Below are 25,865 nucleotides of genomic sequence, written 5' to 3'. Positions count from 1 at the left end.
GGAGCCCCGTTTGTCCAAAGCCTTGATCCCTGTCCCAACTCTTCACATCACGCTGTTAGTCACCCATCTGGCAAATCAGGAGCAAATAGACCAGTGAGTGGATGCACATGCTGCCACATACACAAACACTATCAATGTCAACACATGCTGCAATATTGATTCCATCATCTGAGGAGCCGTCAGTGCAGATTGAAGTGAATGCTGAGCGGTTCTTTTGTGTAACACACACAAACAAGAATGCATTGATTGTTTTTTAAAGATGGACATTTGCATATATACAATATAATATATTTATAGTCCGATTATCTTTTCTTTTTAATCCTGCTTAAATATCTCCAGTTTAATGTCATGTCACAGTTACCCCATATTTTATCTATTTTACAGACTACTTATTGTTAAAGATGAAAATGAGAACCTAAATATCTTCTCTTTATTCTTATATCTAAAAGTAACGAGCCAATGTATTTATTCATCCATTAATCCAAGCCTGAATTCCTCTTCATTATGCTACATTCTCCAAGATATTGGTCTTTTTGATATGTTTTTGGTTTAAGTTCACTCCATTAAATTTATTTGCTTCTGTTTATTATCCTGCGTTACAGGTTTGACAGCAAAGCAGAGACTTGTTTTCAAAAACAGAGCCGTGTTTAGTAGTCAGTAATTACCATTGTTTCCTTCTTCTTCACCTTCTAATAAACAGATTAGTCCTGATTTTCTAGGCTTGGGTTCCAGTCGTGAGTGTTAGTGTTCTGTGAAATAACTGTCTCAGTGTAGCATTAACAAAGAACGTTTGAGTTCTTTCAGTTACGGTGTTTCTTTGGAATGTTCGAAGTCGGTTTCTGCTGGTTCTCTCCTTTGAATTCAGCATGAGATTGTTTTCTGTTTTGGCTGAATGTAAATGACAGTTGTTGTATTGCTGCTGCAAATTATGTATTTGTATGTGCTTTTTGTTTTCATGAAACAAACGTGACCTACAGTAAATGCTACTACTTTCATGTTAATATTCTAGAGTGGAGTGAATGTAACGTGAGGAAGGTATTGTTGTATATGATTTAATGGACAACATTAATTCTTAATCTACATCAAGCAAAGACTGTTGGACTTGAATGACTGAATCCTCTTACATAATACCAGAGACAGGATTAGCTATGAATTTCCACTGAATTTATGTGTGTTGTGTCTGTGCATGTTCTTTTCAGAGCGGCAGGCATACTCAGTCAGATTGAGCCCTCATTGGCCGAGGTGCTGGGTGGGCGGAGCCTGGTGTTGCCCTTTTCAGGCATCAGTCACTTCAGGAAGGAGGTGGTGTTTCTTGGGCTGGCCCCTGGACAACACAGACACACGCTGGACAGCCTGGCAGGTCAGTGACAAGTGTCCAACTCCAGGACACCAATCTATCGTTTTTACTCTTTGTTGGTTTGTCAAACGTATTCTCAGTGTCTAAATTATTTATTTTTGTTGAGCTGTAAATTTATTATTCACAAAATGTTAAATTTGAACCTTGTTGAACCACGTGTATTTTCCTTGACAATAATTGTGTTTCATTGGCGTTTATTGTTAAAGGGTTTATTTTTACACATCTTAAAGGTAGCTGCTCATTGAGGAGGGGCTTTCACATGGACGGGCCAAGATTAGACAGGTGTAAGCCCTGAGGTTAACACTCATGATCCTCCAGTCAAAGTTCACAGGTTCACAAGAATGATAAACGAAGACAATCTGCGAACAAATATTATTTATGTGGGTGGAATATTTTCTTGTTGACAAGACTCCAGTGTGAGTTTAAAAAAAGAAAAGAAAAATATGATGAGTCTGTGTATATATGTGGTACAAATGTGTTATAGGAAGGACTGTGTGTGTGGCAATTAATCAATTCTCAATTCAATTGTCACTAAATGTGTTACAAACCAGACGTAATGTGATTCATTTGTAATCACTAGTTATTTACTTGGTTCTAAGATGATTCTCAATGTTACAGTGATACGTAAGGACGCTCAGTTTAAATAAACATTAATTGTATTTTTAGTTTGAAAGTTTCCAAAACGGATGCCAAGTTTTTGAATTTAAAGGATAATAAATGTGTACTGATTTCTACACTACACTATCAGAGTAGCAGGATGAAGTGTGTATTTCTTCATTTATCTCCCATCATTCTACCTTAATCCAAATCCTGCACTAACCATCTTAGTCAAACTAATCAAAACAAGCATTTCATTTCTTCAAGCATAGCTTGGCTGATGACTGGAGGTAACTAATGTTATGTTACCTACTTTTTTTTTTCTTCATGTTATCAGTTGGAAGGACAGTGAGGTTTTAATGTAGGTAACAACAGACCGTGATTGGCGTCTTATGACGAACTCCCAGAAAGCTTTGCAGTGAGGGTGGGCGTGTCTCTCCACTCGAAGAGATGGCTTTTTTTTAAATCCTCTGATTAAATGTACACATTTTCTGCCTCTCTGCAGACGTAAGCAGGCATCCCTCCACAAGTGGCCTCATGAAACACAACTGTCCTAATGTTTGACTGATTACAGACTGTGTGCTGCAGCGAGGCCTGAAGTCTGACATCAACATATGAACAGAACCCAGTCTGCTCTTGTAATCACTTTTCTCTTCAGCGCAAAATTGAATGATATCATTAAACATCATTTGGTTAAATTCAGCACACAGGATTAGGTGGAGCGCTACATGCAGGAAGTAGCAGTGAAATGTTGAGAGCGGAGGGGCTGGGGTGTATGTGTTTGTGCTTCAAACAATCAAATATATTGCCGTCTGTATATTTAAAAGTGAACACTTCATTTTATCATCAAGTTTTATCAGTCTATTAACAATGAAGGCTTCTATTCTTTATGTCAGAATACTGCATTTCTACAGGATGTGTAGAAATGCAGACTTTAATATTTGATCATTTTCCATTGGTTAGAATTTGCAGGAATGACGCATTTATTTTTTTTCCAGTAGGTTCTATTTACAACTCTGATGTGAAAAACAAAACATTGGTGTTGTTTGTCCGCAGAGTAGAGGAAGGCGGAGGCATGAAGTCAGATTCTCGTCTTCTCACTCTGTCACTCTTATTGATTATCTACTAACCTTTCTTTCCCCCACACTGCTCCTTTTCTAAAAATACCTCCATTGTTTTCCTCTGAGCCTCATCAGCTGGGAGGTGCGTCTTTGCCCTTGGAGCCGGGCCCTGTGTTTGCGCCCTCGTTACGTGTCTGTCTTTGTCCACCAGGTCAAACCATACTCCATCAAAAGGCCCTTTTTGTACATCCTCTGACGCAGGCTGTCAGTCATCAGCATCCTCCAGTATATAGCCTGCCATTAGGACTTATACTAAAATCCATAATGGAGAATTAAGAGGGTTAATTTGCAGGATTGGATGTATAGCCTGCGTCTATGATGTAATGGGTTTTAATCCGTCTAATGTTTCTCTGACTAAGGGCGGCATAATCGTTTGTTGCAGAGTTGTTCCGGAGTCGTTTTGAAGAACAGGGTCTTTTGCAAGGAGACGCTCGTGGGTTTGAACCCCATCTAACCATTATGAAACTGTCCAGAGCTTCAAAGCTACGATCACAGGTAGGATCGCATCTGAACATTCACTCATATATTCACCTATTTAGTCAAACGTAATACTGCCTGTATTTGTCATTTATAGAGTTGTGAAGTTTAAGAGCCACATGCATTAATTTATATTTCACTTATTTTGTTTGAATGTTTTCTGTTTTTGTTGTTGTTTTGTTTTTTTTGTTTTTTTGCTTTTGCTAAAGTTTTATGTTGTGAGTGAAATGAAATATATCTATAATTGAAGTGAGTGGACCAAAGATGAGCAGTGGTCAGGAGTCAAGTGTCAGAGGAAGAACAGCATCTATCTTGGAGTTTTTCCTCCTGATGACTTCCTGTCTGGTGCCTACCAGGCGGCATGTTTTTCTTGTTATCTGCTGTTGTGTGTGTCTTAGAGAGAGAGACAGATATGACTACATACTCTAAATGTTCTCTGTTTTCCTTCAGGGTATAAAGCGTGTGGACCCAGTCCTCTACTCCAATTATTCTGACAAGTGGGTGCTTTGTTTCTCATAATTAACGTACTTGAAAAACCAAGTACTAAAACATGTGTATAACGTGTACTCCACAACAGTTATTCCTTAGCCAGGAGCTGTGGGTTTTGGAGGGAGCCTTAAATCCTAAAGGAAAGCTTTATCAGCCATTAAATGTTGGATGGATAATAATACAGTACAAATGTGAACATATGAATGTCCCCCAGGTATAATTATTTCTATAACTGTTTTATGTGCTGGGTGGCATTTTACTGTATTATAGTAAACTACATTTCTGCAGTACTATGGTGTTTGGGCTATACAATAAATGTCATATTTAGAAATGTTGATTTTTCTTGGTTAAAGATGATTAAAAGTAAACAACCAAAATTATGATTAACCATGATTAATTATGATTAATCCACAGCTACGCATGATAAATCAAATACTACTGATGCCAATTACTTGTACTGTACTGTATTGAAAAATACTTTAACCTATTTGGTATAAGCGGTGCTTTAACTGCTGTTTATGTTACTGCCAATTCCAGATTCTTTGGAGATCAGACGGTGGAGAGGGTGGATCTTTGCTCCATGTTAAAAAAGAAGCAAGAAGACGGTTATTACCACACTGAGACCTCTTTACAACTTGGTGAGTACAACCATTATTTGGCCGTTAGAGGGCGCCAAATATTCATCAAAGTCTCCCCGTATCAGTTTGGTTATGTGGTCTTGTGCTTTTGGTCACAGAACGGCACATCAGTGTGAATAAACCAAATGCATCTTGTGTGGATTTTTTTTCATGTATTCATATTTTACCTATTGCAGTTGATTACATCAGTCTTTTTTTTCCCTCCCTGATAATTATAGATTTCTGTGGTCATGCGTTCCTTCTTTGACAGGTTTGCCATTACACCATTGTCCCAGAGAGGACAACAGAATCATTGTTCTCTGATTGCCTGCAAATCTTTACTTTTCACTGGTGTCTCCAAAGATAAAACACCTCATCATAATCAAATCTTAGTAAACACTTTGTGTTAGACATTCTCTGATCCAGTTTGGCATCATAAACACAACAGCCCACATAGAGATCGGAGATGCAACAGTTTGGTGGATTTGAATTTGTTGTGAGCCAAGATCAATTGGCAGTAATGTTTGATAATAAGAAGAAAAATGAAAATGAACAAACCGAAATAATTCACAATTTGCGTCGATGTGAAGAAGCGTCTGACCTTGGTCTGCCTTTAATGAACTGCTGCACAACACAGTCTGCACCACAGACCGTTTAGTTAACACAAAATAACCAATACCTTTATTTGCATTTACTGTACATGTTTTGTAGCACACAGGATGTTATCTGAATAACTACAGACAACCATGTGGGGTGACATTGTTACTATGGAGATACACATGCACTGTCCAGGATATGATGGATCAGCTGTGACTCCCTGAGTCCCACTGTGAAGTGGCTGCACTAATTGCCTCATGTACATGTGTGTGAGCGTGTGAGGGCTGTCAGCACAAGTAGAGTGGGACTGTCAAAGTGTTTTGTGGATCACTGCTCTCCGTTAGAGAAACAAGAGTGACAGCGTGTGTGGGAGTTTAGAGACGGAGCAGGGAGATGTTTACTTTACACTTGTCACTATCAAGTAGCTTCTGTCTTAGCTGAAAAATACAACAAAATAAATGAAAGGCAAGAAAACTGCACTCCACCAGGCTCTGTGATTTTAGAGGTCAGTGGCAGTAACCGAGTCATGTACTGCACTGTTGATGTCGTTTATAATATCACAGCCATTATAAAAATATCATAACCTGTTTTTGATGGGACAGGTGAAGTATATGGTACTATAAGGAACCAAGGGAAGGAAACTTCCTAAGGAAAGATACATTGGTAGTGTTGAAACCCAAAGGACTTCTAGGTGATGGGATTACCAGGATTTTATTATTTTATTTTTTTTATGAGTATCTTATGTGTTAGCAACAGTTGGCATAGTTACAAAGCTGTTGGAGGTGTACAGCTCCACAGAAACAGTGCCGTGGTCTTTATTGACTTCTGTCTCATGTCTGTCCTGAGGTCAGGTCTAATATCTAGTGAGTAATCTCTGGTTTTTTGTCTCCATAACTTGTTTTTGCAACTGATGTTTTCACCAATGTAGAACATTAGGTTTATTTGCCTGGAAAGAATGAACAGTATAGGAGTATAAACAAACAGTAATCTAGAATATTTCACCCAGAGAAATGTGTGAGTTGTTTTATTATCACTAAGAAAAACTAGCAACATTTATAGAAACAATGAGATTTTTTTTTTTAAATATGGATGGTTTTCATAGCAGATCATTACGAAACCAGAAGCCAGTGATTATCAGGGAGAGATGTCATACTCTCTGCACTGCAGAGTAATTCATCTGCCCGCTCACAACAGACCAATTGCTCACTGAAGACACTGATGCAGAACAATGGCTCCTCGTGTAACAATTTAGTGAGACCGACAGAGAAATTTCAATAACTTGAATAAATAAATAGAATGAGTGAGCTGTTTAATTGGAGGCTGTTTATTTTCAGTCTGTTCTGACAGCGTGGTTGTCATATTAAAATAATGTATTTCTGCAGTTATTGGCTCCATGGTAAATCTGTGTGTGTGTGTGCGTTGTTGCTTTGTGGACTGTCCATATTAGAATTCAAATCTGCTCAAGTGAATGTGTGGCCATGTTCTGTGGCACATATTTCACATTTGAAAGATCCCACACCACATCTGCAAACTGAAATGTCACAGAAAGTATGTAATGAAATAATAATAATTTGAACTGTATTGATCCCACACTGAGGGAAACTGTTGTGTTAACAGTAGGTCTGCTGCAACAGGCTGGCCCTTTGAGCCAAACATGTGGCTGTTCTGGGCCTCAAACCCAGGACTTTTTGCATGTAAGGCAGATGTGTAAGCAAACGTGATCACCACCACAATGTGGAACAACTATTTAATGTATTGTACTATATAATATCCTCTATAATGATCTCATATTTTTAATTTACCCGCAATTAATTTACAATTGAATTACACCTGACTCTGTTTGATGAACAGATTGTTGATATACTCAGAGGAGTGGAAGAGAGATGTGCAAAAAGATCTCCTTCAAAGAGCTTTGTGGCTCTCATTTTGTTTTATAGTAATTTGCTGCCACCTGGTGGGAGAGCATTTAATTGCCCTACTAGTTGCATAGATGAATGCAGACAAATATTTTGCCACCAAAAATATATTCGTTTTCAAACTAATTAATTAAAAAAAATAATTTCCACAGTATACTTAAGGATCTCTTATAGCAGACTACTGTGCTATGGCCCACGCGTTGGGAACTGCACAGTACAACAGCAGTGTGTCATTCAGCATAAGGATTAACATGCAGCTCACAGGAGGTGCCGTCGACCTTGTTTTTTTTTTACCTTTTATACATTTTTAAAAGTTTTTATTTTTATTTTGTAAAAGTTTTTATAAATTTAAAAATGTTTACAAAAGGTGATGTAAGATTTATAGGTACAGTTATTATTCTGAAAAACAGTATTTGAAAAATATCTTTTTCTCAGCAATTTCTGATTTAGTTCTGCAGTGTTGAACACTTATTGTCTAAAACATGACAGTAGTAGGGATCCCCCCCCCCCCCCCCCCCCCAGACAGATGGATGAGATTTACAAAGAGGCACACACACACACATCTCCTTCTCCTTTTTCCAGACTGCTGAAAGTAATGCATCATAAATCAAAACACCAGACTGTAGCTAGTTCACGTTCAACTACTGTATGTATTTATCTGAGACAGACAATACATCAGCACCATTCACCTTTTTATCTCTTGGGAATTTGCTTTGACCTTTGCGACAAATCCTTACAGCAGAATGATTTTGTTTTACCTAGTCCTGAAAACATGTTTGGAGAGAGAAGCAGCTTTAAATCTAAAATCTGAGATGGCCCTGCTTCACGGCTATTTCACAGTAATGTCAAAGAAACTGCCATGTGTGACGTGCTAATAACGCTCTTGACTTGTTCCCGTTTGCAGAATTAAACATCACACCCACTGTGTTCCATTCTGAGACATAAGGAATCACCAGACACAAATGAACAGCATGAAAAATGCATAACAGTGGAACAGCTCCTGCTCAGAGACAGATGACGGTAGATTGTTGTGCTGCGACCTTTTGGTATTTTATTCAGAAAAGGTCACTTATTTATGATCTAACTCTGCTATCTGGCCTTTTTTTTTTTTCAAACTCTGGCAGTGTCCATTTTCCACTCAGCAGCTATGACAGAGTGCCAGGTGATACAAATTACTAATTTGCATGTAAGTGGGCTAATTTTTGATCAGGGAATCAGTGACTCATATGCCGGCAGGTAAAAAAAATAACAACAAAAAAAAAACACCATTGAAAAGCTTTGTCACATAGAAGACCAGGATAAATAGAGGTAATAGCTAAAGATAGGCATGTGTTGTTAATAATAAAATATATATATACATTTGTGACTAACATTTACCTCATAAAGGCATAACCTTTGTTCAGAAATTAATTTGTGAAGAATAAGAAAACCTAATGTGGTGATTTGCAAAATTATTTTAAGTTTACCGTTTAAATGAATATGACCTTTGCTCTAGCTAAACATCAACCTCCGATTATACATGTATTAGCATTGCAAAACAGTGATTCCCAAAGTGGGGGCACCTTTAAAAAATAAATGGAACTGAACTAAAAAGTGTTCTTCCTCCATGTACACTCTCACATTTGCATAAATTCAATTATTGTAATATCAGTTTTGAATGTAATTTTGGATCAGGTATTTTAAAGGATATTTACTGGGAAACCTCTATTTACCTTGTATCTTTACTTATTGAAAGGTTGAAATATAGTTACTTTGATTTACTATAGAAAATTAAGAGTCTCTGTTCTGTGGAGTTTAATGTGATTTACCATAACATTAGATCTGATAGTCCACATGACAATAATCAAATGTAATTAGAAGGCTAGTAAAGATGAAGGTTTAATGATCAAGACACATCTCTTGATCATTAAACCTCCATCTTTACTAGCCTTCTAAAAAGACATCTGTTGAGTCCTACGGGAACAATACTCAATAATGCAATCAACCCAATTCTAAGACATCCTGTAAGAGCAGAAAGCCTAATCTCTCAGTGGCATCTAAAGCTGGATTGAGTGCTGCACACATGATAACAAAGAGGTATCCGAGTACACCGTGCTTGCAGTAGTGAGTGATAAAAGGGTTAAAGAAGGGTTGAAGTAATATTAAAATGGAAAATATCAGGTCTGAACACGGAGAATAGAGCGGGTGAAAATGAGTGATGGAGGAGAGATTTCAGAGTAGACAGGATCAGCAGCACAAAGTAGGAGAAAAAACAGGTGTAGCAGAATCTTTCAGATCGAAGGCGAGTTGAAGTAGTCAGATATGATGTTGGATGGAGTGAGTGAAATGCTGTATCCAAATGATACATTTTATCAATTGATTTCATTAAGCTTAAAACTGAACATAGGGTGAAGCGTGACTATTTATAATGTAAAAAAGTCAACCAACAATAATTAACCAGCTTAACTGTGAATTAGAGCCTCTGAGAATTTCAAGTAAAACTTGACACAGTACACAGTGACATGGTAAAGCTCTACCTTGTACATTAAGAGTAGTTACTGATGTAAATTTTACACAACAAACATTTAAAATCTTGAACAGACACTGCATGGATAGAAGTTGTGAAATCCACTCTACTCAAGTCCACTCTGTTTCTCTCTGTCTCTGTGTATTAACACTACAGCAAATTTACACTTCTGTTGTACATTTCAAGTAGAAATGCTACTCTAACAAGAATGTAACACACTACATCAACATTATTCACCTCACACAGCAGCTTTCTGTTTTGTCTTCCGGTGTGTGCAGTGGTGCCTGTGTGTCTTTGTTTGTTCGCGAGCTTGTCTAGATTTAATTATTCAAATAAGTGCTACGATAAACAGAAAACCCAGCTATCAGTAGTCTGCATTCGTCTCTGTCTTTGTGAATATAACGGCGTCTCGTGACTGTGCACCGAGGCTCTTTTAGCTCTATACACATACCTGATTGTTGCAACAATAGCATAGTGTAAACTTGGGTATTTTTTTGCATCATTGTTGCTCACTGTAAAATCATAATACATTAATTTCAGTGAAAGCACTGTGCTTGTAGGAAGGACGTATAAACTGCTGCTGAATGCCTGCGTGTGTTGTGTCAGTGTTTGTGCATGTCTGAAAAGGCACACAGCTGAGCCCAGCGTATCTCTGCTGTATGTGTGTGTGTTTAAACCAACCACCTCCTAGCTTTACACCTCTGCAACCATTTTTTGTTTGTAAACGCTCGGTGATCCTGAGATGAGATGTGCTTTTGACAACGCCCTCGGCCAGTTCTCGCTCATGTTGCTTCTTCAGAGTGGTGCTGAAAATGTTCTTTGCTGTCTATTTTTTTGCAGGTTCAGAACCTTGATATGGTCTGCCATAGTGGTGGTGAGCTGCAGGGGGTCACCTTTGTTTGTTTGACTCAAAGGTGATTTATAGCAAGTGCACCAGTAAAGTTAAACATTGGGGGCGGCGGATTGGTTTTCTTTCCTTTGTTCAAACAGCATTTCAATAAACGTGTGAAACATGCAGCTGAAAAACACTTACCTCCGACCGTGAGTGCCCTTTAGAGATCATTATATCAAAGTGCCACACTGAGCTGAATTATTGCTGGAAAACTGTATAATACTTACTGTAGAGTAAAACTGCTCAGCGAAACTATGCATCCATGTAGACGATACATTTATGAACTAATAATCGTATAATGCTCATCTAATTGCACTGTCATTTGTCAGGGCATTAAGTCCAGAAAAAGAACTTTATATACAAAGAACCAGCAGTCAGTAAGAATCAAGTTAGTAAAGAGTCATACTCTACATACTCTACAGAAGTGACGGAGTTTTCAACCTGTTTTATTGGTCGGATGTAGCCTTGGAAACATTGTGGAAACATTTTACAGGCCATACATTCATTTGGATATTGACTTGTTGGAGACAAATGGCTGTGCACTGCCCAATGATTTTTAAATCTAAATCAGCAGTAATGGTCTCATTAGTATAGAATACGCTGTAGGAACTTCTCACTTTGCCGTTTTTCTCATTTAGAGCTGCGATGTTCCTGGCTATCTCATCTTCAGTTAAATTCGATTTCCCCTATTTGGCCCTAGAGTCCTCTATAGTGCTGCAGCTGTTCAACTAAACAACTGAACTACAATCCACAAAAACTCCACAAAAGCTAAAGTAGCATTTGTCTTTATATTTACACTGTGGCAGTAAACTTTGTAGCTGAAGCTCACGGAGCACAAGTGAAGCTGAGGGAGGTTTTTCCAAACTCACATTACTCACTCGGGTCAAGTTCAGTTCAGTATGTACGCGCAAGTTCTACCTGGTCCAAGTATTGCCTGTACTGCCTATACAGACTCTGGCAGCAGCGTTTGATTCAGTGGCAGACAGTTGTAGGACATTCATGTCCTATCAAAACATGAAAGGGTTCAAAGGTCACGCTCATACAGTAGTGGTTTCTGCCATATTTGTCATTGCTTTCTTTAAGTTCTTACAACTCCCAGATGCTGTGGTTTAGAATAGATTACCACGTCACAGCCCCAGACTCAGTAAGGGGAATCACTGGCTTTGGAGTAACTATAATCCTTGCTTGACCTTGGCACATGCTGTATGTGTATCAGCTTTTAACAATGTGGTTTGATGGACTTTTTGTGTAGACGTTCTACCCTTTGATCCCATTCTAATGCTAATGTAGGTCACATAAATAGCATGAATAAATGCATCAGCAGGCTTCAGCCGACGGCTGTTCAACAACCATTATTCGATATACAGTGACAAGTGTGGGTGGAGATTGTAGGTCCCCCCTCCCCCTGCGCACAGAGATGCATGTACAGTCATTTAAACAGTGCTGTCTCCTGTCTCTCCCTTCACACGCCGCTACTGTTTACTTGTATATACACTGTCCTCACTCCCAAGTGTTCGACTCTCAGTTTCTTAAATATACAATTACTCAAGCTTGGCTCGCACATCGCATTCCCCACTCGTGCATCTGCGTCTCCTCACATACACACTGTCAGACTTGTATATCCTACACGCACACTCTTCATGTGTTTTTCTAATTTAAAACACTAAAATCCTCTGCTCGTCTCCCGCACATAAACCATCCTCACAGCCCAGCTACTCTATTCTCCTCTCTCACTCCCTCCCTCCCTCTCTCACTCTTTTCCCCTCTCCTTCTGGCCCTCTCTAATACACACACACACACACCCCTCCTCCCTGTGGCAGTGCAAAGTAGAGCGAGAGCAAGGAGCTACTCGCTTATTTTTTTCATCGTCTCCTGACCTGCTCTGTCTTCACCAGGGCTGCACCGGGGGGACAGGGAGGGACAGTTTTGTAGCTGCCATCCTCGTTGAGACTGCCTGTCTTACATGCGAGGGGAAAAGACTGACAAAGACAGAGAAATCCAGAGATAAAGAGTAAAGGGGGGACGGAACGAAGCTGGACTCCTGCTCCCATCTGCCGTTCCTAAAACAGGGGGGGGAAGGAGAACAGGGATAAAGCAAGGGAAGGGGAACAGGAGGAGAGGGAAGGTGGTGCCATGGGTCAACTGTGCTGCTTCCCTTTTTCTCAAGCTGAGGAGAAAATCAGTAAGTGTCTCCTGCTCCAGTCTCCAAGCGTGGGTGTGTGTCTTGTAAAAGGGACCGTGTGCATGTGTTACGAGCCTATAATCCACTCGTGTATGTGTGCGTCCCCAGACGGTGCGTGAGGCTACATCCATGATTGTGTCTGACCTAGAGATGGAAACGGCGCACGTGTGGAAAAGAGAGCGTGGCCGTGCACTTCCCTTTGTGTGGTGGCTGTATTTTGAACGTGGTACTGTTGTTGGGATAAAGTACCAGGAGTCACTGATGACACCATGTACAGTCTGCTAATATCAGCAGGGAGCAGTTGTTTTAAAACATTTTCATTTAATGATGTTTTTGACACATGAAGACATTTTTAACATTTTTTGGTATTCTTAGACTTTTAAACGCTTCTGGTTTAAACCATTCTAATCTACTTGCCTCTGTGATATTTCAGATATTTTAAACAACGTTCAAATATTAAAAATATTGAGTGTCATCTCTCTTGTGCTCTACTGTCTTCAGCTGCTATTAGGAGGAATGACATAAAAATGTCAGTTTGTGAATTGTGTTCCAGTTTTTTCTCAAAATACAGAATACCAGAGAATTGTAAAAGCCTTAAGGGAAGCTTTAGCCATGTATTTGGTGACCTTTTCTAAATGATTTCTATGACACTCACATCAGTCTAAAGCTGGTTTACAGACCTACTGAATATATAAAACTAATTCAGGTCATTGAGAAAGCCTGTTTAGCTCAGTGAAGCACAGACACGACCAACGTCAGTGAGTGAAGCACAGTTCTCTCAGTCAAAGAAGATTTCATTATAAATGTCCATCAGTAAACAATTAGCTCGATATCTCGCCATTTGCACAAGTACGACTTACGTAGAGGTAATCTTGATACAATTCACTACATTAACCACGAGATCTTATAGAAAATATCAAACTGATAAATACATGAAAACATTTATCAGGCTTCAATGCAGGGCTTCAACCGATGAATGTAGTTCAATAGTTAATTAATCATATGTAAATAGTTTCTACTAGTTATTTGGAAAGACGTTTGAGTGTCTTATTGTTACCATACCAAACTATTCAGAAACAACTGATGAATCTGCTGAGATGTTGCACATCTTGAAAAACATTTCCTGTCTTAGTTCTTTGGCATCTGTATCAATGCTGTTGTAAATCAAGAGACGCGGAAACAAAGTAAATCACTAAGAAAGTTTTTCTCAGTTGAGTCTGGTGTTAGCCAGCAGGACTGTGTTGTCTCAAGAATGGCTGCTTGAATTTACAAACAGACACATTTAATGCTGACTGTATATTTCAGTATGGAAAGACTGAGGGGAAAAAAACGACCTCTCTCCTGTCATTCTTCATCATCATAGATCACAGCTGTAACTAGGTTATGTCTTAACCCAGAATGACCTCAGAAGCAAGGTCAACGCTTGACAGAAATGGTCAATGGACAGTGGATGCTGATTCCTGTATTAGAATTATGGCCATCACATTCATAATGCATCTGTCACTCAAGCTTTTTAAAGAAAATGGTAAAGCTGCACTGTTGGTTAATCATTTATGTAGTTTCTAATGTGTGAGTTGAACTGATGGTTAAACAAAAATGGAAAAAGGTCGTAAAAAATTGATTTGCTGCCTGTTCTTTGCATCAGTGTTAGTCTGCACTGCACCCTGTTAGATCTCTGACGTGCAGCTCCACCTGTCATAAAACACAGACTTTGACACCGGCAGAGTCAGTGATGTTGAAAATAAATAGACTGAGTTCTGGGCCGCACTGCACGGATGAAACTCATTAAACCCAACTCTGTGTCTGTACATCAAAACAACGTTTTGGCTCTTCTCTCTATCTCACTGTGTTCTGTTTTCCCTCAATGTGCCTCTTTCTCTCTTTTAGCTCACACGCTCACTCTCTCTACATGCTTGCAGCTGCTTTGCCATAAACAGTTGAGCCACTGTGCCCTACTTCTGAAGAGAGAGAAACAGCGAGAGAAAGGCAGAGAGTGGTGCAGGCATTGAAGCCCAGTGAGGGGACAGGAGGGGGAGTGACTTGAGAGGGAAGCAATGAAATTGAGGCAAAAGCAGAGGTGAGGAAAGGTGACTGTGAGGTCAGAGGATGCTTAAGTGGTGTGACATTTGTCCTCGTGACCAGGACAGGGCATGTGGCGGTGGCCTGAGTGTGTTTGTCTTTGTGTGTGCTGTGAGTGTGAAAACAACCATGGACAATGTGACAAAGTGTCACAGTCATGTTAAAGTGTCTTCACCTAATCACATAATTCATTCTAAACATCTGTCCATTGTCTGAAAGGATTAGCCTTCCAAGGCTGCACAGGGAGCTGAAGCAAATCCCAGGAGACACTTGGCAGCAGACGGAGTTCAGCCTGAACTAGTCGTTGTAGTCTCAGCTGACCAACATACAGAGGCAAACTATTATTTATAAATATTGTACTTAGTCTGATCCACCTGGTTTTAGTGTTTTAAACATTTCATCTACCTGCTGCTGGCACATGACTAATGTACATTAACTGCACGGGGACATGCAAGCACCAAATGCTGTGATTTAGCTCCTTTGAAAAAATCTCCTTTTTGACATGTTTATTTTCCTATCAGGAAATCTTCGCATGGTTCAGACTAAATTAATCTGTCACAGCTCTTCCTCCTAGTCATTAGGCAGAGCAGGCTGGTCGATCCACAGTGACTTCTTTAATGTTAAATGAAGCTCAAAATGCATGCACTCCTTTACAGCTAAAAACACCAGCTTGTATTGCAGTAATATTCCTTCTAATAGAATTCTTTTTAAAAGCACAGCCAAACATTTAGGCATTTTCTGCAGTCCACCGGCTGCTGCACGAAGAGCTGACATCAGCAGCATCATCAGCTGGAGCTGTCAGGTCTTGACAAATGCATAAACATGTGTAGTTTCTATATATTTGATTTTTAACCCCTATATTTTGCACAGTTCTCATATATTTTGATGCTGCTCAAGAAAACTTTGGCAATAGTCTAGAACTCTATCCTTACATGCTGCGAGGTAAAAGTACCTACTTTACTGTCTACTGTTTTTATATGCTATTATAATATGATGTTATCATAATGAGTCTAAGTAGTTTTTAAATGGCCACATGGGGATTTGATTTATGATTTCTTTGTTAGTCGCGGTTCTCTTTCAGCTACAGCTCTTGTTCAGTTGCTTGGTTGTTTTTGAGATTGGATTCTGTTTAATTCACTTCTCAGGTGACTCAACAAATACGGCAGAGATGATATATGTGATGACGTTTTGTTTGTTCTTCTTCAGCCAGTTTGTGAAGATGGTGTGTATGTGTGTGTGTGTGTGTGTGTGTTGTCCATTTTAATCTCAGAAAGACCAGCAGCCCAGACACAGATGGAGATAAAGGCATCATACTGGCCCCTGCTCAGAGCTACTGCAGACATTATCATTAAAGCAACTGAGTAGATATCTTTATTTTTTTATTTTTTATTTTTTTTTTTTGGAGTTTTCCTGTGTGTTGAAATGTTTAGCTTACGAATGTTATATAAAGATGGGCGAACTTTCCTCTGTGTGCTCTTAAGAGCTGTTCACTAAGCATCGTTTTTCTTACTTCATCCTGTTTTCTTTCCCCATTCATTCCTTTCTGACAAATATATATATATTACTTTTTATTTTTTTTAATTAAAGCTGTCTCTATGTTCACCCTTTCTTACTGCACGACTATCCTTTGTGCACATCTTTTGTACAGCTCTGACAGCCAGTGACAGCTCAGTGAGCTGGGTCACTAGGCAGAGGGAGCTGTCCCTGAAATCCTGAGAGGACTGCTCTTTGCACCAAGTCGGGTTCTGACTCAGAGGACAGAGGTGCATTGATAAAAATAAAAACACATGCTACAGAGAATGAGGCAGCTCAGTATCCTGTGGAGGTTAGAAATCAAAATGAGATATTTACACTGCACAGTCTTTGGTCTCTGTCCTGTTTGATTCACGCTGAAGGGTGGAGCTCGATGTTTGTGTTTGTGTGGCCCATCGCTTGTCGATAACAAGCAGTTTAACCACCCGGCCCCGCGGCCGACTTCATGCTTTACTGACTGGGCGAGCCGGGATTTAGCTTATAATTTATATTGTCCACCTTTTGCTGCCAAAACCCAACACATTTTTATCAGAAGGGGAGTGAACCTTTTTAGCTTTATGAGCTACAGTAGCCAGTGTTTTGGATTACACCACACAAGCCAAACTTCCTTCTTTAGGTCCGTGTTCATCATTCTTCTATCCATATTGTGATAAATGGTCCAGATTTATCATCACACTAAACTTTCTTCTTGCTATCATTCTGTAGTGTTTTTTAAAGCTTAATTGGAACAGTGAAAAATGGAACACAAATATATTTTATTGTCAGTTTCGCATCCACCACTAAACACAGCCAGACGTGGCGGTAAGCATGGTAAAAAATGACACTTTACTGCCAGCAGTTTTATTATTTACGCCAAATTACATTTTTATACCACCAGTGCATGAATACAAAGCCTCAGGTCACGTGGTCCCAATTCATGCTATTTCACAGCCTCCCTCTATTTCTTACCAGAGGATTGCTCTTCTTTCTCGTGCTGTATAATGGTGCGAGTATGAAAATAGAGCTTTGATGGTGTTCCCTGTCTCACTGGAGGAAATTTATCAGCCATGAAATTGTCAGTCAGACATTCAGGAAGGAGGTCCTGAAAATTCTGAACACAAGAGGCCTGAAACTCGATTATAGCAACAATGAGTGATTGTAAAAAAAAATGTAATTATTTTTCATTGCTTAATTATCTGAAATTACGCAAACGTTAAAAAAGATGAACGCTTTATGAAGCTGAAGAATCTGGTTCTAAGCATCCAAATGGCTTGTATTCCTTCTAAATTAACAAAGTGTGTGATGGGAAAGTTTAGTTTAGTTTAAATAACTCTAGTTTATTTAGCCACTAAGTTAATTTACTTTATAGTTCATCTAAAGACACAACTTTGACCATAATCTGGATAAATTCAGATTTTATTTTATTTTTTTTACATTAGCATTCAATCTGTCAGAATGCCTGGAACAGTTTGTAGTAGCTAATCGTCTTCTTAGGTTATTTTCACCTCAGGTTTAAATATCATTTACATGTACTCTCTTTACAGGCTTGTAGTAACTGTCATTTTGTTTATTTCTGGTTATTATAGATCTAAATGTTTCTGGTATTTCCTGAGGTAATCACTTTGCAATAACAGCTCTACCCTCACAGATCCCTGAGGATTTACAGCCTCTTCAATCCCAACCGTCCTTGTCTTTTATTTCTATTTCAAGGTCCGTCCTTCCTCTCTTTCCTGTTTTCTTCTTCTCTTCCAACCTTGTCCCTGACTGTTCCCACCACTTTCTCCTTCATTTACACTTTGTTTATTCCCGTCTCGTCTACTTCTTTCTTTTTTTTATGTCTTTGTTGTTTTATGCATCATCCTCTTCCTCATGTCACACACTTTACCCTCCTTTTTGCCCTCCTCCTGTGGCCGGTTCTCCCTGTTCCTTCATTTATCATCCTCCTGTCACCAGATTTTCTCCTCTAACTGTCTCCTCAAATCTGTGCACTAAAGCTTTGCAGAAATCAGCTGATTCAAAGTGGGATGAAATTGACAATAGCAGCAAATAAATGTGATGGATGTGAACGTAATCAGCAGGGTTTCTGTTTCCAATTAATTGAATTCAAGGTTTCTAATGAGATTATTCTGGCTCCCTTTGATGTTGCATGCACATCTGAGGTTTCTGTGTCTGGGTAGTTTCTGCAAAGGAGCTGCTTTTAAATTACTCATATACGCTGGAAAGTACAAAAAATAAAAATGCATTCAGGATTCGAAAGCATTACAGGATGTCAGCTTTGATCCAACAAATAGCCGGACTTCGGGTGATATAGAGGATAAAATTGTTGCAAAGCAAGATAAATAAACATGTAATAGAGTTTAAAGTCATGTTAAAATGGTTTTCTTTTACAAAACAAAGTGAATTACAGCAGAGCGGAGCTCAGGGGAAGAGCAGACAAAGACAAACTGTGATGCTGGAAACCTTAATAGAAAAAGCGTACACACAGCAGTTGTGATATGAAACTACACACAGGCATTTGTAACAGTGTAGGGTTATATTTCCAAACAGTGTATTGGAGGAGGGGAAAAAGAAAGACGTGCAAATGATGGATATGATAATTAAAGTGACTGTTTTTTATATATATATATATATATATATATATATATATATATATATATATTGTAACAGAAAAATGGATTTCTCACAGGATTAGTTAACAGTTAATATAAATGATCAAAAAAGCTGGTAAAGGGTGGATTGAGGTTTTTACTTGTTCTGTGTGTGCATTGTACATCTCTGAAGTCCACTGGAGCACAGAACTGGGCAACGATAAACAGCACTGACTCATGATGTTAAAGAACGTCAGCGTGGGCACCTGGCCATCCTCTCATTGGATGATTCAGCTGTCAGTTATATTTGCCAGCTCTCTAACTTGTAGCTTTGGATTGTGTTGATTAAAACAGTTCAGCTTAGCAACACCAGGTTGATTAATGTAGTCCTGAACACCCGATGGTCCAACAGGCTTTTAAGATACTCAACCTCCAACTGTGTATCCATGTATTTCTAATCATTCACCAGTAAACCCTGTTATGTGACGGAATAATCAATCACAAATACAATATGAAACGGATGTGGTTACCGGTCGCTCAGCTTCTGCTAATGTATTATGTTGATGTTTTCCATTACGTATTGTTTTGGATATTTTATGTGGTACAATGGCTAACTACAGCTTGTATAAAGAGTACATGTCTGCACACGTAAAATAAATGTTATATAAAACAATGGTGAAAATAAGCTAAGAACACAATTAACTAAGACAAAAGGTAAACAACAACAACAGGTACCTCGTGAAACCAACGAATTGAATCTCTTAAAGCAAAACAAAAAAACAGAGGTAATTCTCTTCAGCCTCCTGTCTTGTTAAAAGTTGAAGTGGGTCTCATCCTGTCACCATGACAACACTTCCAGCAAATAGGTAAAAGGGGGGGATGCCTGAAAACAAGAAAAATATTTAGATAAAGAGAGAGGGTTTGAAAAGGTAAAGACGAGAAGATGTTAGAAGCAGAAGACAAGTGTGATAGTGAGGGAATGTTCCTCGAAAAGCGGTGGTGATCTGTGTGTGTGAAGTGTTGAGTCAAACACCAGTGCGACGCCGTCTAACAGAAGGTGAAGGTAGAGATGTCCCTCTGCTGACAGGCTGGTTTCTGTGAAATTGGTTGGAAAAATAACCCTTGTCTGTCTGTGTGTGTGTTATTAAAGGAGAGGGCAGCTCCCCTGTCATTGTCAGAACCAGGCTGATTAAGAATCTCTCACCAAGACAACACCAGCCACACGACAGACAGGCGTCTGTTTACGTAGGGTTTAGAATGACTATCTGATATTCTCTGAATGTTAATAACCACAGCTGAAACTGAACTGATTAATAGAGATTGCAGAGGGATTTGGTGTCTGTATATGCCATTTATGTTCCTCATTTATAACCAGATGACAGTTTATTCTTTTTAATCTTTCTAAGACACTCATTGCCATTTTTGTTAGCTTTTTTTCCATCTTTGAAACAAAATGTTCTTGTACCTTATTTTTACCCTGTGTGAGTCTTGCAGCGTTTTGGCAGACTGACAGTCAGTGGATTTGGATCATGACAAGTTAGAATATTTTTACTTTAATTTACTTTCACAGTTCCCCAGGTTGAAACGATCCTAAAATCACACCTGGAGAACATGAAAACCATGACAGTAGTGGTAGCAGATATAGAGATCTTCATTAGCATAACCTGAAAATGGTAATAAAAACGATTTCTGTTCATCTTATGTATTTTTAATGCTGCACTGCTCTTCTGTAGTCATCCCCATGTTTCTGTTCCATTCCCACCACAAACATATTAGACTGTAGTCGTTTTCTGAAGGAGGAATTTAGCTGTTCGTTCAGGAATGCTAATGATAGTGGTGTCAGAAGGGTTGCCCTGTTCCTTTGTATAGTCTTATAGATTAGACCATCTGACTGTCAGTCAATGAAGCCGTAGCCTGTTATGCCTATTCAGAAATCAGCAAAACATTTATTTTATAGTAACATGGGTCTCTGTGGGTTTATCTGTTCTTTATTTGATGACTGTAAAAAGTGTCGTTAAACAACTTCCCTGTGTTCTTCCACTTGAACACAAAGATGCCATAATTTATCTCCGTCAGCTTTACGTGCTGATGTTTGACTTTCACACGCTTCACATTTGCATGATGCTGCAACTTCCTCCAGTTCACAGCCCGTCCTGGAGCTGCTCTGACAGTAATGCTGTTTAAACAGACTTACTTTTTTTTTTTTGCAGTGTTCTCATGTTTAACTGTGCCTCAACAAATATTTTCCTGACAATTTTCCCACAGAGGACTCTGGGTCTTGCCCATGTAAGCACTGAATAAAAGGAGTCTTGTATGTGACCATGTGATTATTCCACACAAAGACCAGGAGCAAAACACTGGAGATAAGGTGATCAGCTAGAAAACTAAAGATGGTGATAAGAACAGACTCATATGACCAAACATCTGACCATAAAGTGTGTGTTACTGCATGTCTCAGGTTAGCTGCGAAAGACTGATTTCAAATATTTATTGAGTACACTGGCATCCCGAAGGAAGACATGCTTTGTACTGCAGCAGGCAGATGTCAGAGTCTCCTTAACTGTCTGCAGTTAATACAAAGCACGGTGGTTAAAGTTAGTTAGGTAGTTAGCTGTACTACAACAGAACATCAAGTTGGACACAGACTGAATTAGCATAGAAATTAGCCGACGTGAACACATGGTGTCGCAAAAAATGAATGAGTATTCTGGTGCCCTCTGGTCCGTCAAATTCTACTCTCTGTTTGTCAAGCTGTTAGCCTGCTTAACATTTGGTGTAAATAACACAAATTCATCAAATGCATAATTCATGTCAGGAAAATGGGTTTGTGGTGAGCTGGTTGCAAGTGGCAGTGACGTTTATCTGTTTAAGGCTCTGTGTTCTAGGACTCAAAAACAATGATGACACGAAGGACTTTGTGGGATGAGGGGGCTCCTACCTATTATCTATATATATGCATATATATACACAAATTTCATATTGTTTTCTTCATACGGTTTTCTGTGCAGCATCTCTATTGTGTGTGTTCATTGTCAGACTAAGAACCGTGGTGTGTATTGTCTCAGGAATGTTTCTCGGTCTGCTATTGCTTAGTTAGACCCCCTGAGAATTACTCTGCTCCGCCGTGCTATGGAAGATCTGTGTACGATTTTGCCCGTCTCCTGACTAACGCCTGCTTCTTTAACGAACCATAGAGCTCTAAGCTGTTCTGAGATGTAAGCCAACCGTTGTTCCCAGTGGAACAGTGTGGTGTTGAGAGTAGCTCTGGGTTTTTACCTTTGGCCTCCGTCATGATGTATTAATATATAGTGTAATGCACAGCTCAGCTCAGTACAGTACGTGTATGTGTACGAGACTACCAATGCTCGAGGTAGTGTTTAATAGTCTCAATCCAAGTAGCTTATTACTGGCTGTCCGTCATCCAGACTCTCTGTCTTTGCCATAAATAATTGACAGACTGCCTGTCTCTCTCTTTTTTTCCTAACTGGTTTTCTGCCATTTTGTCTCCATTAAAAGCACAATGAGCAGATCACTAAAGACTTTTACTTGTTGAATTAATTATGTTGTCAAACACTGCAGAGGGGGAGGAGTGAGGACCAAAATGCGTGTATGGAAAATTGGACTCTTTGTTTAATCAACAATATTAAGATTTTTGTCGTTGTCGTGGGTTCAACCCACAGTGATTGATGGTAGTCATTTCCAACTGTCAGATAACGAGTAACTTTCTTTTGTCATTTTCAACATTGAAAAATAGGAATGAAATGTCCCTGTTGTCATAAAAGGACACTACAGGAGGCAGTCTGAGCTGGAATTGAGTCTGCATCACTCAGGGCAATTAAAGTCACATTGGAATAATTCATCATTAGAGCAGAGAAAACATCAGCTGCTTTATTTTATATAATATACTGTATGTATGTGTGTGTATATAAATATATATATAGTATAGGCTGAACAATGTATTTATCTTTTTTTTTAAAGAATAATAATTATGTGACAAACGTTGATGCTTAAAATTCTATTTTTCTTCATTTGTGGTTTCATTTCAACCACTGACGCATTGCAGACTTGACTATTCTGCTGCTCAGCGCTTCTGCAGTCCACCCAGCTGAGGTCCCTTGACCTTTGTTGTCAACATTGTCCTCAGCTTGGAAAAATGTCTCGGTATCATTTTTTTCTTCTTTTTTTTTCCAAACCAAGCGTTGGAAACCAGCTGTCGCATATTTCCAACTGAGGGACAAACGTGTTCATGTTTCAGACACCAGTGAAGGAGCTTAATCTTTTGTGCTTGTTCTACCCAGGTGGACGCCGTCGTTCTGAGCCGGACGAGGCCGAGCTCCTGAGAGGCAACAGGAAGTTGGTGGAAGATGCCGTCAGCCGTGCCTTGCAACAGTACAAACAGGAAACTTTTCAGAACGGGGGCGGGCCTAACTCCACGGCCCTGCAGCTCCCCAGTGATGAAGAGGACACAGCCACAAAGACCCCAGCTAACTCGGCCACAGAAAACAGGAAGTGACATCATTGAACTGAGCCACACAGACTGAAAATCCAGCTGCCCTGAGACCACTAGCCAGTCCTGGCGGAACAGAAGGAGAATCACTGTCTGAGCAGAAGTCCTGGATCAGCCAGGTGATCAGCACAGTCCTGCTAACAAACTCCACCAGCTAGCTGATCACCACTGCCAGCCAGCCCGCCGAGCTCACTTCCTGCCCTCTGACCTGGCCTGACACAGTGCTGGTTGAATAGATTATGTAGCTTAAAACCAGTGCGAGTTGGCGTCTCTCTGAAGACACCAGATCCCCAAGTCTACTAGGTAACTCACTAATCCGACTCACGGAGTCCGACGCTTTGGAAGAAGTCGCCAAACAGCTGGACTTTCACGTGATCACCATAACTGATGCTGCCTCCCTTTACAGCTGCTCCAAACTACATGAAGTGTCCCTCCAGAAAAGGGAGTGGAATCCAACAGATGATTATTTACCACTTGTTTTTTTTTATGTTTTTCTTTTTTTTTTTTTTTTTTTTTTTTTGTAGTGACGAGCATATAGAGCAGTGAGCTCTCTGCTCGATTCTACAGCAGAAATACATTTCTGTTGGCCTGATGATGGATATACCTGGTCAACCTACCGTCCTTTGACTTAAGTCACACTTGCTCGACATTTGATTTTGATGTTGAGCTTCAAGCAGATAAGAATATTATTATTTTAGTTTGAGTAGTCCTCACTCCAGAGAGACGCCTTCACACAGGGTTTCACTGTGACCTCACGCTCACAAACTGTTTGGATTAAAACAGCTCAGCATCCTTTGTTCACCTTCACTTCAAACACTCCTCTCTTTAACCAGACAGCTTTGGGCAAATGTTTTTAATTTTCTCTGCCTGTGTTTTCTCAGACAACCATTGAATGTCAATATGGTGACAAATTAACTTTTTCATGTTTCAGTGTCAAACTGAATTTGTTAGAACTCGGCGTGTACAAGCGACTGTGGTTTGAAAGCACTTTGAATTCCTTCTTGTGATCAGTCACATTGTCTGCAATCTTTGTCGTCTTCTCCCTGTAGTATCGTCTCTCTGAACAAATCTCCAGCTCTGACCTGCTATCAAATCACAGAACTATTGTCCTGCCAAGGCTGCATTAAGACAATCATTAGGGTTAAAGATAAATTCAGGTTAGGATTTTCCCAAAAGCCCAAAGTCTGGATTGTTCCGTTGGTTCCATTAACAATATTTGACTTTTGTTAATATATATGAATAAAAGTGCATCAATGACTAACACTAAAAACTACCAAGAGTCAATTTCACACAAAATGGTGCTTAGCTTAAAAATAGTGCTATAAATCAGAGGATTTCCTTTATTACCTCTGTTTCCTTTGTGGAAAAAGTTCATATTAATAATCTTTGTTCAAAATCTGTTTTATGGTTTCTTGGTATGGTATTTTCAAAAGAAATGTAGTTATTTTAGTCTTGCTAAATCACAGTTCGGCTCAGTGTTAATTTAGAAGTTTTAGAATTTAAAACCACCCCCTATTATGATGGTGATAAACTTAATGGGGAGTTTCAGTTGACAGCAACTAAATCTTCTGTCCAGATGTAGAAAAAGTCATCAAAACAACTTGGAGGAAAAGTTTGATTCTGACAGTTAAAATATTTCGTTTTCCTTTTTAATGATCTTCATTTGTTGATTTTGTTGAAGCAGAATGAATCCCCTGTCAGAAAAAAAATTACAGTTGCATGAAATGGAACTTTTTTAAAGCTGTGGTTTCAGTTGAACTTGAGAAGAAGAAGAAAAGCACAGAACTTTGATTTGTCTGGTTGAAATAATCTCATTTTTAGAGCGTAGTTGTTGGATCACCATTTGAAGACCGTTCATCAACATGGAAGTGTGAGGAGTTTTTTGCCTGAGTTGGAAGTAAAAGAAAAAAAAAGGACATTACCTTTGTTACTTCTTCATCCGTGTGTGTGTAAGGGAGACTGAGCTGACAGCTTCAGTCTGATGAGTTTATTACACTTTAGAATAAGCAGCTGTAAAAAGAGAACCTGTTCCATCATCTCTGTAAAACCCTGTTGCTTCATTGAAACATAAACAACAAAGACAAACTCTGTCTCAAAGTGGACTTTAAACATTTTGGTTTTAATCTGATTACTGTCACCGGATCCTTAATCTCCTTAAAACTCCCCTTTAATACATGAGTAGTCCTGGTGGTTTGTGTGTTTATTCTCTCCATGTGTATCTGTGTGTGTGTGTGTGTGTGTGTGTGTGTGTGTGTGTGTGTGTGTGTGTGTGTGATGTTTGATCACCGTTCCTCAGAGAAATGCCCGTCCTTCTCAGTTGTAAAACAGAGAGTGTGAGGACGAACTTGTCCTTTCTGTTTGTCTTTCCCTGGTATAACATGTCCTGCCATATTTGATCAATAAAACAGGAAATGAGATCCAGAACCAA

At 39.3% G+C, this 25,865-nt stretch overlaps 1 protein-coding gene across 1 annotated transcript in view; it reads left to right on the top strand.

The window, feature by feature from the left end:
• The window catches only part of akap7 (A-kinase anchoring protein 7), a 27,840-nt gene extending 1,975 nt beyond the window's left edge, over positions 1-25,865 (top strand). The window contains exons 6-11 of the mRNA XM_025057047.1: positions 8-93; positions 1,200-1,360; positions 3,458-3,570; positions 4,003-4,049; positions 4,579-4,679; positions 23,229-25,865. Coding sequence (XP_024912815.1) covers positions 8-93; positions 1,200-1,360; positions 3,458-3,570; positions 4,003-4,049; positions 4,579-4,679; positions 23,229-23,443 — 723 coding nt within the window. The 3' untranslated portion in view covers positions 23,444-25,865. The remainder of the gene's footprint in view (positions 1-7; positions 94-1,199; positions 1,361-3,457; positions 3,571-4,002; positions 4,050-4,578; positions 4,680-23,228) is intronic.

The sequence above is a fragment of the Cynoglossus semilaevis genome, chromosome 7 (assembly GCF_000523025.1).
Source record: "Cynoglossus semilaevis isolate Cse_v1.0 chromosome 7, Cse_v1.0, whole genome shotgun sequence".
Classification (NCBI taxonomy): Eukaryota; Metazoa; Chordata; class Actinopteri; order Pleuronectiformes; family Cynoglossidae; genus Cynoglossus; species Cynoglossus semilaevis.
This window is presented reverse-complemented; position numbering and strand designations above follow the sequence as displayed.